The 17,554-nt window shown below is 38.4% G+C and overlaps 1 protein-coding gene across 3 annotated transcripts in view; it reads left to right on the top strand.

Moving 5' to 3' along the window:
- The window catches only part of alkal1 (ALK and LTK ligand 1), a 44,560-nt gene that overhangs the window by 2,478 nt on the left and 24,528 nt on the right, over positions 1-17,554 (top strand). For 2 of the 3 annotated variants that reach the window (XM_063063589.1, XM_063063575.1), the window contains 2 exons: positions 3,976-4,029; positions 4,155-4,238. In XM_063063589.1, the coding sequence (XP_062919659.1) occupies positions 3,976-4,029; positions 4,155-4,238 (138 nt within the window). The remainder of the gene's footprint in view (positions 1-3,975; positions 4,030-4,154; positions 4,239-17,554) is intronic. The other variant, XM_063063585.1, reaches the window with a different exon arrangement.

Genomic DNA, 17,554 nt, shown 5'->3' with positions numbered 1-17,554 from the left:
TCATTAAGAAGGTGTTTTCACCCACAGAACTCTCACTTACTGAATATTTTTGTCTTTTTGCACCATTCTCTGTAATCTCTAAAGACTGTTGTGTGTGAAAATCCCAGGAGATCAGTAGTTTCGGAGGTACTCCAGCCAATTTGTCTGGCACCAATAATCATTTCCACAGTACAAGTCACTTAGATCACATTTCTTCCTCATTTTGATGTTTGGTCTGAACAGCAACTGAAACTCTTGACCATGTCCGCATCCTTTTATACTTTGAGTTGCTGGCACGTAATTGACTGATTCGATATATGCATTAATGAGCAGCTGTACAGGTGTTCTTAATAAAGTAGCCACTGAGTGTAACTGGCAATAAACTTACCAAAGAATGTCAGCTTATTTTGATTTTGTCACTAATAGATCCTTTGGACAAACAGGATATTTTAGTACAGATTGTTGTTCATAACATCTCAATGGAAAGGGAATTTAAGTAAATCTTACTGTTGTCAATGGAATATCAATTTACTGAACCTACCAAATTTAAAACACTTGAGAAACTGGGAAAATACCATTTATTCATAGTCATACTATTGATCCCGGGGGAAATTGGTTTTCATTACAGTTGCACCATAAATAATAAATAGTAATAAAACCATAATAGTTAAATAGTAATATGTAAATTATGCCAGTAAATTATGAAATAAGTCCAGGACCAGCCTATCGGCTCAGGGTGTCTGACCCTCCAAGGAGGAGTTGTAAAGTTTGATGGCCACAGGCAGGAATGACTTCCTATGATGCTCTGTGTTGCATCTCGGAGGAATGAGTCTCTGGCTAAATGTACTTCTGTGCCCACCCAGTACATTATGTTGTGGATGGGAGACATTGACCAAGATGGCATGCAACTTAGACAGCATCCTCTTTTCAGACACCATCGTGAGAGAGTCCAGTTCCATCCAGTTTGTCTGCATTAGAACATAGAACAGTACAGCACAGTACAGGCCCTTTGGCCCACAATTTTGTGCTGATCCTTAAACCCTGCCTCCCATATAACTCCCCCAACTTTAAATTCCTCCATATACCTGTCTAGTAAGTCTCTTAAATTTCACTAGTGTATCTGCCTCCACCACTGACTATTAATTTGCTTTTCATGTTAAATCCAAGCACAAGTTTTGAAAGAGTCATTCTTCCCATTTCTGCTTCAAGGTAAAAAACAGTCTTCATTCTACACAGATTAAAGAAGTGCCAGCATAATCATACCTCATGTTGTAAGAAGCCAAAGTTTGTTGAAAGCAATTGGTACAGGTTGTTGGACATCCTACTAGCCTCTGATGCGACAAGATTATTTCAAAGATTATGGGCACTTGCTATCCAAGTCCTCAGGAATGAAAATTCCACAGGGATTTATCCGGTGATGGAAGAGTGGCTCACATTCTTGGCTGTCAAGCATCTCCAACATTCCAACAGCATAGTCAAATGCATTGTTGTAGTGAGTCACTGGTGTCTGCAAGAGGATTCATATTCTAATCTGGCCTTTTAAGGGAGAGTTGACCTAGCATTTCTTTGTCACTCACAGTTTTCCTGATCTGAAGAAAATGTAAGCAGTGATAGTCTTAAAAATTAAATGCCAGAAATGAGTAAATTTCCTTCGGGCGTGAGGAAGTTGATCTCTCTGGAACACATTGCCTTTATACAGGATGTTATTTCATTTCAGGTTCTTTGGGTGTCTAAGTCCTTATGAAATGACTTTTCAAAAATGCTTCTTACAGAGCTACTTTGAGGGATATTGAGGCATAATCGTTCAAGTTCTCCTCACCTTTTTCTTATGGGTTGGGCAGGGAGGGAGATCTGTGTGGCAGACCAACAACTTTAAAAGAAATATGTAGAGTCAAATTCTGAATATTTTGGGCTCCTGATAGGGAAATTGCTGGGATCCTGCTCACCCTGCACAAGAATTCAGATCCCAAAAAATATCAACTAAAGAACATGTCCTTTTTGTGGCACACTACTTTTCATAGTTGACAATACAAGAGGGATAAAGATGAATATTTGGCATGAAATTTGTGATTCATATTTAAATGAAATGTAATGATAGTTTTGGACATAAAAATCCTTGCCATTGTATGAAATGTTTTAGTTCACTAATGGATAAGTTTGCTTACTAAAGATAATTGAGTAACTATCAAGAAAGACAATATAGTCTGATTTATATAATGTAAGTTTTGCTGATATCTTTATAGCTGAAAGTATGCCACCTTGGTCTATGTCATCTGGGGACTGGATGATGGAATTTGTGGCAGGATCCAGTTTTGTGTCCCGTTCTTCACAGTGAAAAGGTCTGAACAAGGACAGGGGAACCTTTTTGAATTGGTATATTTTGGTTCTGATGCCACAAGAGGAGTTTGTGCATTGGAGTTGTGTCATTCTCTGGAAACTCAGCCATTTTCTTTCAACTTGTACCAACATAAGCACACAGTACTTCATGGCCTAGTTGCATGTTGAAAAAAAGTCATTTTCCCTGTGAGGTTTTTCTTTACTGTGCTAATCATAATGATTTTATATAATGATGTTTTCTTCTTCAACATATCAAATTACACACAGTACTCAAAATGATGACTTTAATGACAGCCAGCTTGCAAGTTATATTTGATAATAATAAATTGCAAACTTGTGACAATAGCGCCCTCTTCCATGTTTTATTTCAATGTCAGCTCACTTTTCTAGATGTGTGCTCTAGAAGTGGATAAGTAAAAATAAGATGTCATCAATACTTTAATATATACAATCACTTTGTATTTTTAATTTGACAAAGAGATAATCCTCGCTCTGTTTTTTTCTGAAATTTATTATTGAAAGCATTTGCAGCTGCTGCTTGAATGGTACACAGATGTATAAACAACTCACTGAGGTTTTCTGATGATTTCAGAAATCTGGATTTTTGGAATTTTTCAGTTATCCCTTATTTTAGACCTTCTACATGCACATGATGTTGCATGTATCTGCCTACAAATGCCATAATTATATTCTGGATCATGAGACAACCACGCAGATAGACACAACTTCTCTACAGTAGTTCTTGGGCTGGTAGATTAAATTTAAATAATAGTGAAGATGTTTTAGCACATAGTGCTTTTGAGTAAAAATCCTTGCCAATACTTGTCACAGGAAACCACAATTATCCCTTTGGCAATATCAGGCATTCCCTTGCTGAAATTCATTTTCTTTTGGTTGAATTTATTTGCATAGAAAGATCAATAGAGTCGTTCTGATCTTGATTGTACAAATAAACTGTCACCATATTATCAGCTTCTTATCAATCAACCTGTGTTCCTTGCCAAAGCAGCGACATGAGACCTCTTTTGGCCATTGGCTGCATATTTTCTATTTACGGCAAACTACTTAAACTTTTTCAGATATGGCCAACTTCTGAATGAACCTGCTCCAACTATAGAAACAGATCGAGTATAAAATGGCATGATTAAATGCCTATCCTCCATTGATTACATAATTATGGAAGCACAAAGATACTTCAATATTACTTTAATGCAGAAACATTAACAGTTTTATTGTCAAACTTTTGTCTGAATGGAACAGTTTACAGTAAATAGGAAATTAACACATTGTTAAGGAAGAGACTCAAACGCACAGTATGCTAAAACTTCCTTAATTTGTTAATACTTCAATTTAATCTACTTGAAAGGATAGCCCAAGAATTATTGCAGAGAAGTTGTGTCCATCTGCATGGCTATCTCATGGTCCAAAATATAATTATGGCATTTGTAGGCAGAAACATGTGGACTCATATGCATACATGACTCTATGACTTTACAAGTCTCAATGTAAAGGTGCCTTAAAATGTTTTCAAAGTTTTGATATTTTTATTTGAAATAATGAAAGTGTACTGTATATCGAAGAAATTATATTTGAATTCTGTAACTCAGATTAAGATAACAAATATTAGCACTGATAAGTAATCTCAATTTTCCTCCTCAGAGGTTGTCCACAGAGACCCCAATGTGAAAGGGAAGTTTTTAAAGCATTTCACAGGTATGAACCATTTTATTTAAGCACACTCACAGAGCATAATCATGATGTTTTACAATTATAATACATTTACTTGTGACAGGAACATTCTTATTTATCTCATTAGTTACCTCTTTCAATTTATCAAGCAGGACCAATCTCATTCTCATCTGAGTGCAGTAAACAATTTCAGCGTCTCTATTATAACACAAGGGATTGTTCCACACCAGCTTGTAAGTACACTTTATTTGTCCATAATTGATTATTTTTGTAAATATAATACAATAAGGAGAGAATCCTTATGTAGAAAAGTAGATAAATGCTGTTTTGGATTATTGCTGCTGGGCATTGATCTTCTATGAGTGACTAATCTACAACAGTATATTGTTTACAGATGTCACTGAGTGAAAGTAATTATCTGCACCAAAATGGATAACAATTGTCCTAAGGGATTTTGATCGCTATGATGCCAACTGTTGTTTCCTACTGCATTTACATATATTTGGAAAATATATTTCCTGATACTTTTCTGGCTACCTATTCCACATAACTGTTTACTCTTCACCATTTTAACCAGCCTGACATTAGGTATACGAGGGGTGATTGATAAGCTTGTGGCCTAATGTAGAAGGAGTCAATTTTAGAAAACCTAGCACATTTATTTTTCAACATAGTCCCCTCCTACATTTACACACTTAGTCTAGTGGTCATGGAGCATACGGATCCCTTTTTTGTAGAAGTCAGCATCTTGGACCTCCAGAAAGTGGTCCACAGCAGGGGTGACTGATACGTTCGTGGCCTGAGGTAGAAGGAGATGAGTTATTAATTTCAAACTTTCTGCATAATCACTCAAAGAGCTGAACTGCATGTGCATGTAACGAGAGCTGTATAACTCATCTTCTTCTACCTTAGGCTACAAAAGTATCAATCATCCCAGCTGTGGACCACTTTCTGGAGGTCCAAGATGCCGACTTCTACAAAGAAGGGATCCGTAAGCTCCACGACTGCTGGGCTAAGTGTATAAATGTAGGAGGGGACTATACTGAAAAATAAATGTGCTAGGTTTTCTAAAATTGACTCCTTCTACCTTAGGCCACGAACTAATCAATCACTCCTCATATGTATACCAATGAGTCTTACGAAGCCCAATTTTAATGCCAAATGATGTCTGGTTGAAATAATGGGCATATGTAGCATTTTAATTGTATATTCAACTAGGACGGATGACGGTGTGGAAAATCCTAGTTAGGGTAAGTTCTGACTAATAATTTTCATTTTAAAAGAAATTGTTTCTAAACATGAAGTCCAGAAACTAGTGTTTGTATATAAAATATTCAATTTCATTTGCAGCTTCTTTTGCAACATTCATTTTTGGCGCTAACATTGTGGTGTGGTTATTTTCAAACATCAGTGGCATAAAAGCTATTATTTGAAGTTATTAAGGTATTAAGAAATATTGCTTCCTGCTTTTAATTAGAAACAGTAGACTGAGTCATGCTGGCAGTGGCAGGAACTGCCGATCTTCAACCATTTGTACTAAAGTTAGTCCCAGATTTAGTTGACTTGCTTCATTTCTGTGACTTATTTACTGACAGACACTGATGTATTACATTGTGGAATTGTCACTCAGACACTGTACCAGGGCAGATTTGTTCAACTCAAAGAGGTTTCTCTAGCTTTGGACTACATAAGGAAAGTATTTTTAAAAGTTATTGTAAAATGATTTATAATTATTTGGAAAAGAACTGTAATCCATTATTTTAATTGTATGCGTTAGTCCTTATACAAATCAAACATCATAAGCAATGTTCTCATCATTATCACTTGACCTTCTTCTTTTGCCCGTCTCTCATTGTGACACACACTGCATTTAAAGACAAGAATGAAGTAATGGTTCTTGGCCCTACCAAATGTTGTAGTGAGACAGGCATTGCTTAGCTTTCAGTCAGCTCCTGTTGATTCCCGTGGAGCTTCTCAGATTGGGTTGCCAACTTTGCTAGCTCTCATATTTCTGGGAACCTCTAATGTGACCTACCTCTCTTGTGAAACAATTATAACAGCAGATAATATCAGTAAACATCTGAATGGAATCTCTGTAGAGGCAAGTTACACATTCATGGACCCATGGTTCCTAAGACATAAATGTATATCCAATAGTGTTTGAAATTTCTACCCTGTGAAAAAGATACTAACTGTCTACCCTTTCTATGTCTCTCAAAAATTTATAAACTTCCTTCAGGTGTCCCCTTAGCCTCTACAACACCAGAGAAAACAACTGAAGTTTATTGAACCACTCATTAGACCTCATACCCTATAATCCAGGCAGCATCCTGATAATCTCTACTGTACAAGCACCCTTCTCAAATATTCCCCATTCATCCTATAATTGGGGTTATCAGAATTGCATGCAATACTCCAAGTAATCAGAATCAGGATTAATATCACTGGCATATGTCATGAAAACTTGTTATGTGGCAGCAGAACGTTGCAATATATAATAATAAACACCGTGAATTATAGTAAGTGTATATAAAAAGTTGAATTACATAAGTAGTGCAAAAAAAGGGAAATAAGTAGTGGGGTAGTGTTCATGGGTTCAATGTCTATTCGGAAATCTGATGGCAGAGGGGAAAAGCTATTCCTGAATCGTTGGGTGTGTGCCTTCAGACTCCTGTACCTCTTCCCTGCATTTTATTTATAATTATTGTGACTACTTGAAGGCTTGGTGAAGAACCAGGTTTTAATCCTGACACTGGCAACTGCCGGTGTAGAGCTCACAAGTCCTTCCTCCAAATGCACGATCTTCCTCTGAGTTTTCTCTTTCCTCCGGTATCTCAATGATGGACTGATATATTAATTGACAACTGTAAAATAACCTTACAAATGACTAAAATAATCAAAGAGTATTTATTGGCTGTTTGAGAGAAAAAAGTAACTTGCAGGGGTGTGGGAGATTGAGAATGAGAATGATAGGAAATGGCATGGACAGATGAATAATCAAATAACTTTCTGCTTTGTTGTAGTGAGTAAGCAGGAAATACCACTAATGGCAACTGTATCCAAAAGGGGATCTGAGTGTTAGCAACTAAGAAAATACTTTCTTCTGGCACCTTCCTTATAATTCTCCAATGTGTGAACTTATAGTCAAAAGGCTTGTCATGACATTTGATTATTCCAAAAAAACTCTGCCATTACTCTGTGTAGGACATGCATTGTAATCAAATGCAGTGCAGGAGAAGCAGTAGCCGACAAGGAGAATTTAAGGTAATCTGTTCCAGTGGTGATAGCTCTGGGATATAGGCTGGCCAGGGCACTGGAAGAACTCTTTTGATTTCCTTTGAAAGAATGCTCTAAAAACATTCACAAGAGATTAATGTAATTTCTCAGCCTGAAGACAAGATAAAATTTGGCAACATCACAACAAATCTTTAGAGAAAAAAGATCTTTGCAATTGAACATTCTGGTATAAACTGGCTGAGGAATCATGTCGTGCATTTATTATGCCTCCAGGAATTTCTGCCCCAATTAAATTGTGGCAGAGGTTGTGGTCTTCCCATAACAATGTTCTCCCTACCCATCCTCCCTGTAATGTATTCATATGCTACTGTGGATGTTAAGTTTCTAGTTGACTAATCAAATGTTAAATAGATTACATCTGTAAAGTCTGTTTGGTCAAACTGTAAATCAAAGAGATTGAAGTCCTGTTTCACTTGTGCTACTCTTATAGAAAGGGCAGCACAGAACTATCAGGGCTTAAGCAGTTGTATCCCTATTCTCAGGAGTGAGTTTACACAAGTTGAAAATAGTTATTTGAAAAGTAAGTTGAATGTGCAATATAACTTGAACTCTGCTGACACATGCATACTGGGCTGAATGGCTTTGTGTGCTAAAAGTTCAATGATTCTGCTTGATTTGGATTCATCAATTTCTTTGGGGGTGCTATCTTTCATTGTTTTCTGAAGTGACCCATCAAAATGAAGTATCGTAGGGTCTAATGGATTGCCAGGACTTTCCAGCATCATGGTGAAGAATTGTCCCTCAGCACCTATGTTAAGGGGAACAAGTCACATGATCCCAGACCTCGCTGATCTTGATGGGGATTTGAAGGTTTCAGATTAGGAAACATAAGGGAAATTAAATATTTTAGTTCAGTATCTCCTCTATCAGTTGTGCATTCTTTTAGATGCTGCTGGATATGTTGGGGACAGGTTTTTTTGGCATAATGGCCCCATTGACCGTGTTTTTGAATTTCAATAAGTGGAGGGCTAACAAGATGGATCATCATCAGATAGTGTCTGTGGACTGCAGTCTTGACTCAGAATATGCGGCTCATCATCTTTCCAGAACCTTGTTAAAATATTCGATATCAGTGAGTTACTTTAATGGCTAGTAGCTCTGTGGTGAGATACACGTGGCCAAGTGGTTAAGGCATTGGACTAGCGACCTGAGGGTCGTAAGTTCGAGCCCCAGCAGAGGGAATGTGTTGTGTCCTTGAGCAAGGCACTTAATCACACATTGCTCTGCGACGACACTGGTGCCAAGCTGTATGGGTCCTAATGCCCTTCCCTTGAACAACGTTGGTGTCGTGGAGAGGGGAGACTTGCAGCATGGGCAGCTGCTGGTCTTCCATACAACCTTGCCCAGGCCTGCACCCTGGAGAGTGAAGACGTTCCAGGCGCAGATCCATGGTCTCGCAAGACTAACGGATGCCTTTTTAGTAGCTCTGTGATTTGAGTCGTTAAAGTATACATGTGAACAGAATAATTACAGATAATTAATGTAAGAGGACTTGTTCCACTGAAGTTAGGTGAGACAAGAACTAGAGGTCATGGGTTAATGGTGAATGATAAACGTTCTAGGGGAACATGAGTGGGAATTTCTTCACTCAGAGGGCAGTGCAAGTGTGGAGCAAGCTGATGGATGTGGGTTCAATTTCAACATTCAAGAGAAATTTGGATAGCTACATTAATGGGAGGGGTAAGGTTTGTTATGGTCTGGGTGCAGATCAATGAGACTAGGCAGATTAATAGTTTGGCTTGGACTGGATGGGCCAAGACAGCCTATTTCTGTGCGGTATTGTTCTATTACTGTATAACTCCAGATACAATTTAGTATAAACAAATGTTAGGCAAAGTTTATTGAAAGGAAATAAGTTGCATACTGTACATTTCTGTAAATGGTGCTGAAATACCTAAGATAACAACAAGGAGCATAACTTGGAACAGTGAATAGAGTAGTTTTGTAATCAACAAACCCAGTGGAATGTTAACCAGGAGCAATATACAACAGAAGAATTTGAGATTATGGTATAGCACATGGTTGTGATCACTGGGATGAGAGGAGGATATTTAAACATTGATAGTAGCAGAGAAGAGAGCCATAAGGATGATTCTATAATGCTATGGATCTGATTTGTAAGAAACATCTGGAGAAATATGGACTTTGATTTAAAAGGAGATGCCAGAGACATGACTTTGCAGAGAATAATTGGAAACTAAAGGAAATAGCATGCACAAAATATTACATAAATTAGGTCTTGAATTTAAAACATAGCTATTTGACTAGAGTGGTCTGACCAAGGGTCCTGACTATATACTTCAAGTTTGTATTCTGATAGTTCAGAACAAGTTGGACCATGGTGTGCCACTGTTGTTCAGTACTTCAATCAGATCAGTTTAGAATTTCAGCACTTTCTTGCTTTTTGGTCAATAGCTGATGTTTCATCCTGGAACTGATCAACAGCATATTTGAGAATAATTTTATTTAGGGTACATTTTGGGGTGGATATGGTAACAAGAGTTGTGTTTGGTTTGGAATGGCTGTGATTGGGCTGGATTTGTACCAGGTTTTATATCCACATACACCTGTGCCAAAATTATTTTCAGACTGAATAATGGAGGTAGGAATCTTGGAAAAAAATACTGGTAACCTCTGGGTAGGCATAATAGGGAAGGATCTGGAGGTACAGTTCAATTCAGTATCTCTCTGTACAGATTACTTTAATTGGTTAAATAGCTTTGCTCAGAAAATCTACTTTGTTATCATACAAATGGGAGACTAATGTTTGTTGTGGGAAATTGCTTTGGGACAATAATCAAGAAAAATAATTTTCTTTATAAGAAAATTGAATAAATAATTAAAAACTAGGATAGATTTGTTAATGAGTGAGAGAAAATCTGCAGATGAAGGAATCTTCAGCATTTTGTGTGTGTTGCTTGGATTTATTAAATTGTGTTTAATTTAGTACAATTCTTTTGATGAAGTAAGTTGGAGGATTAGGAAGAAGAGTGGCACAGTTGTAGCTTTCAAACAAATACTTGACAAAATACTTCTTGCTAGCAAAATTAAAGTCCATGGAATTAAATTAAAAATGCTAGCTTGGATATGAAATTAGTCAAACACAAAAAGCAGAGACCTTTGGTGGGTAATTGCTTTTCAGATGTGGGAAGTATGTGCTAGTCTTCCTGAGGATCTATATTAGATTTTCTTTTGAATGTAGAGCTATAGTTGGCATCTGTCTATCACGGAGAACAATGGGTGATGATGGTCATCATCACAAGCCCAAGCGGAAGGTATGGAGATCCTGAGGTGCCCAGCCATCGAGATCCCCCTCTCGGCTTCACCAGTGTAGTGCAAAGGAAAGCTTATGAAGCGATACGTTTGGCCCAGCTTGGCTGTAGGAGCTGCCAGAAGGATGTTCAATGGAGTCCAACACTTTAGGGGCTCCTCTCCATATTTGCTGACTGAGTTTACTCCAGTAGCTTTTGTTTCTCCAAAGGCTGCCCGCAAGGCAGTGGGCTATTTACCTAAGAGCTGAGGATCTGGTTCACGAGCACCTGGGAGTGTCCACACACTGGGGGGCCCGCATGCTACGTGTGCAGGGGCCGGACCTCCTCCCTGTCCTCTGTAGTTCAGCCTGAGTCCGAAAGGAGTTCAGTCAGATAGAAGGCAATGGAGAGGCAATGTGCTTGCAGGAAAAGGCTTACACGTTCAGTTCTCCTTTTTACAAGGCTGCTAGCCAGCGATGGGAGCTGAAAGTGGGAGTGACAAGCACTACCCTCTACACTACCACACTAGACGCATCACAACAACCATTCTGACATCGTAGAGTCATAGAAAACTACAGCATGGAAACAGGCCCTCTGCACATCTAATCTGTGCCAAATCATTTAAACTGCTCAGTCCCATCGACCTGCACCCAGGTCATAGGCCTCCGTACTCCTGCTATCCATCTACCTACCCAAACTTTTCTTAAACGTTGAAATTGAAATCACACCACCACTTGCACTGGCAGCTCATTCTACACTCTCACCATCCTCTGAGTGAACAAGTTTCCACTCATGTTCCCCTTAAACATTTTACCTTTCACCCTTAACCCATGACTTCTCGCTCCAGTCTCACCCACTCTCAGTATAAAAAGCCTGCTTGCATTTACCCTATCTATACCCCTCATAATTTTCTATATCTCCCTCAGAACATAGAAGATTGAGGGGAGATTGGATGAGTTATAACCTATTCAATCTTTCTTCATAACTTAGGTCGTCCAGTCCCAGTAACATCCTTGTAAATTCCCTCTGTACTCTTTCTATCTTATTTACGTTGTTCCTGTAGGTAGGTGACTACAACTGTGTAGAATATTCCAGATTAGGCCTCACCAACATCTTACACAACTTCAACATAACATCCCAACTCCTGTACTCAATACTTTGATATATGAAGGCCAATGTGCCAAAAGCTTTATTTGGCCATTATCAGCCCATTTTCCCAGCTGATCCTGATTCCTCTACAAGCTTTGATAGTTTTCCTCGCTGTCCACTACATCCCCAATCCTGGTGTCATCCACAACTTTGCTGATCCAGTTAACATGTTATCAACAAGATCTTTGATATGGATGATGAACATCAATGGGCCCAGTACCGATCTTTGCAGCACCCCACTAGTCACAGACCTCCAGTCAGAGAGGTAACCATCTACTACCTCTGGCTTCTCCTGCAAAACTAATATCTAATCATATTTACTTCCTCATCTTGAATGCCAAGTGACTAAACCTTCTTGACCAATCTCCTATGTAGGACCTTGTCAAATTAATATATATCAGAACTGCTTTTGTGATATGTATCAGGAAGGCATTGTTTCAGAATTTGTGGCTCTTCCTAATGATGTAGTAAATTTACCAATAGTAACAAATATCAGGAACAAACAATGCTGGAAAAGCTCAGAAGGTTAGGCAATATTTGTGGAAAGAGAATCCGTCAATGAGTTGGGTTAATTTAATCAATAAAATACTGGTGTTTTAGGGTCTTAAACAAGCATAGAGAGCAGTGCTAGAGTTTACAAGATGATGTAATGTTGAATAAGGTTCATGGATCTGGCAGGTGATACAGAAAGCATTCTCTGCGAATAGTTATATTAAGCATTTACGAGGGGGATTGATAAGTTTGTGGCCTAAGGTAGAAGGAGTCAATTTTAGAAAACCTAGCACATTTATTTTTCAACATAGTCCCCTCCTACATTTATGCACTTAGTCCAGGGGTCGTGGAGGTTTCGGATCCCTTCTTTGTAGAAGTTGGCGTCTTGGACCTCCAGAAAGTGGTCCACAGCAGGGGTGATTGATAAGTTCATAGCCTAAGGTAGAAGGAGATGAGTTATACAGCTCTTGTTACATGCACATGCATTTCAACTCTTTGAGCGATTATGCAGAAAGTTTGAAGTTAATAACTCATCTCCTTCTACCTAAGGCCATAAGCATATCAATCACTCCTGCTGTGGACCACTTTCTGGAGGTCCAAGATGCCGACTTCTACAAAGGAGGTATCCCTATGCTCCACGACCGCTGGACTAAGTGTGTAAATGTAGGAGGGGACTATGTTGAAAAATGCATGTGCTAGGTTTTCTAAAATTGTCTCCCTCTACCTTAGGCCACAAACTTATCAATCACCCTTCGTATTTACAAACGTTTGTACAAACAATAAAAATTTGACTAAACATTCACGTTCCCCAAGTTACAGACAATACAAAGCTGAATATTCAACAAACATTTGTACATTCAACAAATATACTTAGTGAAAAGTGCACGTAGAGAATACTTTCTCAATCATGTGCCTGCTTGTCTAAAGCAAAGGAGGAAGAGAGCAAACCCCTTCCATATGCTATTTTATATACCCAGGATACTGGAAACTGGGATAAGCAGTTTCTAAACTAGCCAATCACAATGGAAGTGATTTTCAACAATCAGAATAAGGCACGTCCCCACAGCACAGATGATAAAAGGCATAGATTAAGTTGATAGCCAAAGATTTTTTTTATCCACCATGGAAATGGCTAATATGATAATTGATAATTATCATAATATATGATAATTAGGGCATAATTTTAATGTGATTGGAGGAAAGATAGGGGTATGTCAGAGCGTGTTGGGTGCATGGAATGCATTGCCACTGGCGGTGCTGGAGGCAAGTACATTAGGGGCATTTAAATAGGCATATGGATGACAGAAAAATGGAGGTATATGTAGGACGGAAGGGTTAGATTGATCTTAGGTAGACTAAAAGTTCGGCACATTGAAGAACCTGTTCTGTGCTATAATATTGTATGTTCTAAGTTCTAAATGACTCTTTCTCTTATTCCTTTCTCTAATATCTTGTCTACAGTAAGAGCCTGATCATCGCTGTTAAATTTAAATTGCTTCATGTCTTCTCTGCATTCATTTATCCAAGAAGGCAATATTATCAGATTTGGAATATTTGCTGAGAAAGAAAAAGTTATGAGAAGATGCATATTAGCATACGTGTTGCTTTTATTATCCAGAGAAGTATAAAATAGAAATCTCTGCCATTAAGTATACATTAACTTCCTGCCTAACTTTTATATAAACGAGACTAGACAAAGAATAAGAATCTGGCAGAGTTTCTCAGTCTTTATGATTACCCAGAGGTCTGTCTCCATGCATATCTATGGGTTTCATGGGTTTGCTCTAATGCTACAGATAAAGTCAGATGTATCAGTATTATGATGGAGTGAAGGAATTTACAGCTGCATGAGAGAGGAGCTGGCTAAAGTTGAATGGAAGGGGACACTAGCAGGGATGATGGCAGAAAGGCAATGGCTGGAGTTTCTGGGTTAAATTCAGAAGGCACAGAATAGATACATTGCAAAATGAAAAGGAATTCTAAAGGCAGGATGACATGGGTGACAAGGGAAATCAAATAAAGCAAAAGAGAGATCATATAATATAGCAGTAATTAGCAGGAAGATAGAGGATTTGGGAACCATTTGAAAACTAATAGAAGGTAACTAAAAAGAACACAAGGAGAGAAAAGCTAGAAGGTAAGCTAGCCAGTAATGTCAAGGAGGATAACAAATGTATTTTCAGATATATGAAGAGTAAAAGAGAGGTGAGAGTGGATACTGGACTGCTGTAAAATGATGCTGGAGAGGTAGTAATGAGGGAGGAAGAAGTGGCCAATGAACTTAATAATTATTTAGCATCAATCTTCAACATGGAAGACACTAGCAGGATGCCAGAAATTTGAGAGTGTCAGGGGGACAGAGTGAGTGTAGTTGCTCTTACTAAAGAGAAGGTGCCTGGGAAGCTGAAAGGTCTGAAGGTAGATAAGTTATCTGAACCAAATAGACTATACCCCAAGGTGCTGAACGAACTAGCTGAAGAGTTTGTGGAGGTATTAGTAATGATCTTTCAAGAATTACCAAATTCTGGAATTGTCCCAGGGTACTGTAAAACTGCAAATGTCACTCCACTCTTTAAGGAGGGAGGGAGACAGAAGAAAGATAATTGTAGGCCAGTAAGTCTGACTTCAATGGTTGGGAAGATGTTAGAGTTCATTATTAAGAATGAGATTTCGGGGTGCTTGGAGACACATGACAGAGTAGTCAAAAGTAAATGGTTTCTTTAAGGGGAAATCTTGCCTGACAAGTCTGTTAGAATTCTTTGAGGAAATAACAGACTGGATAGACAAAGGAGAGTCAGTAGATATCCGTTACTTGGATTTTCAGAAGGCCTTTGATGAGGCACTGCACACGAGGCTGCTAAACAAAATATGAGCCAATTGTATTAAAGGAAAGATACTAGCATCGATAGAAGATGGGCAGATTGGCAGGATGCAAAAAGTCAGTAAAAAAGGGGCCAATTCTGGTAGGCTGACAGTGACAAGTGGTGTTCTGCACTGGTCGGTATAGGGGCTGCTTCTCTTCATGTTATATGTCGACGATTTGGATGATAAAATTGATGGCTCTGTGGCCAAGTTTGCTGACGATAAAAAAGATCGGTGAGAGATAGGTAGTATTGAGGAAGCAGTGAGTCTGCAAAATGACTTTGATAGATTGGGAGAATGGGCAAAGAAGCGGCAGATGGAATATAGTGTAGGGAGGTACAGTATATGGTCATGCACTTTGGTAGAAGGAATAAAGGCTTAAACTATTTACCGAAGAGGGAGAAAAAATTCAAAATTCAGACGTGCAAAATGACTTGGGAGTCCTTGTGCAGGATTCCCTAATGGTTAACTTGCAGGTGAGTCAGTAGATGTGATGCTGAGGTTTTATAAGGTATTGGTCAAACCACACTTGGAATATTGTGAGCAGTTTCGGGTCCCTCATCTAAAAAGGATGTGCTGGCATTGTAGAGGGTCTAGAGGAGATTCAGAAGAATGGTTACAGGAATGAAAGTGTTAATGTATTTGGAGTGATTGATGGCTCTGACCCTGTGCTCACTGGAGTTTAGATGAATGAGAGAGGGATCTCATTGAAACCTATAGAATACTGAAAGGCCTAGACATGGTGCATGTGGAGAGGATATTTCCTATAGTGGGTAAGTCTAGAACTAGAGAGCACAGCCTCGTAATAGAGGGGTGTCCATTTAGAACGGAGATGAGAAGGTAGCATATCTGTGGAATTTATGCCATGGATGGCTGTGGAGGCCAGGCTCTGAGTTTATTTAAAGCTAAAGTTGATAGGTTCTTGGCCAGTCAGGGCATCAAAGGCTACAGGGAGCAGGCTGTAGAATGGGGTTGAGAGGGGTAGAATGTGATGAGTATTCAGATCTGATGTGGAGCAACATGTCTCAAACAGGATCAGAAAATACCCAGAGTGACACTTCAGCTCACCACACCTGGCATCTTGTGACTTCTTTGAGAGAGAATAACATTGTAATTCAGAGTTAGAAGCATTAGTACTGACAGGAATTATTCTGAGATTACCTGAACGCTGTTAACATTAAACTTTTAGAGGCAGCTGAAAGCAGAGGTGATAGGAATTTAAAGGTTAGTGTATAACCCAGAACACTATCTAGTCACCTTAATACAGCCATTTTATACAGAGGTATCGCACTAAATATGGCTTTGTCTGAGTAGATAAACAGATTAATCTAAGCCAGGATGCCTGATGCAGCTGTCCTTATGAATCTTACATTATTAAACCCCATTCAGAGATAATATGCTCCTGTGCAAAGCAAAACAATATTCAAGGCACAAATAAACATGCAAGGATCTTACAAAATAAATTAATCATTTTCTAAAATCACATGGTTCGTGAAAATATTAATTTTAATGTTCACAACAATAACCTAACCTAGACCTTTGTGGAAGCATTGTGCTTATGTTTTACACATAAAAGATAGGGAAGTTTTCATGGGTTGCGGCATGATCATCTCTAAATTCATAAATTGCAATTTTTAGGCCTCCCAGTTGGACGACTTAGCACAGCAATTAGATTAAGTAGGCTCTTGTTGATGGCCACCTTTGCAAAGGTATTTATGATGAACAACATAGGAATTTGGTCTTCCCAGTTTAGGAGTCTTCAGGTTCACTGCTAGTCACCAACAGCTAATAAAATTAGAAGTCCCTGCTGTTGCGTCAAGAGATGGAGGAATGCTAATTTAATTGTAAAAGTATCACCAAACCTCCATCTGCCAGAATCTGCTCCAGACTTTTTCCCATTGCCTACAGCAACACTCTAAATGCTTTCTCATTAATTCGTCTACCAGTGAGAACCATCAGCTCACCTAGAAGATGTAGATAAGACCTTATTATCATTTTCTATTGGTGCTCAGGATTCTTGGTTTCAGTAAAGTTTAGTCTTTTACTCTGATATAAAAACAACTTTTAAGCTCTTTTAAAACAAATAATGAAACCAGATTATGCAGTGAGGATGATATTTTCATTTAGATTAGGTAATGTTTAATATTTCTTTGCATTCTGTTGAATTGACTTGAAATGAACCTTTCAATGAGCTGGCATAATGTGGACACACATTTTTACAGCGTGGGTGGGGGAGGTATACTCCACTGGAGGCTTTTTTGATCTCTGTTCCCACAAAGATTCCAAAGTGATTTCACCCCTTAATTTAGAGATTGCAAAGTACTATAATTAAGATGATGTTTTAGAATGGCAACTAAATTCATGGTAAGCTCATCTTAATGAAAAAGTTTAAAACTGTTACTTATCTAAAATAGTTTCCCACAAAAGAGTAATTCTTGATGTCATTACATTTTGCCAAAGCAAATAACAAATTACTGTCAAAATTTTCCATCATAGAA

The sequence above is a fragment of the Mobula hypostoma genome, chromosome 1, assembly GCF_963921235.1.
Source record: "Mobula hypostoma chromosome 1, sMobHyp1.1, whole genome shotgun sequence".
NCBI classification, from domain to species: Eukaryota; Metazoa; Chordata; class Chondrichthyes; order Myliobatiformes; family Myliobatidae; genus Mobula; species Mobula hypostoma.
The sequence above is the reverse complement of the archived record's forward strand: the minus strand, read 5'-3'. Positions and strand labels throughout refer to the sequence as shown.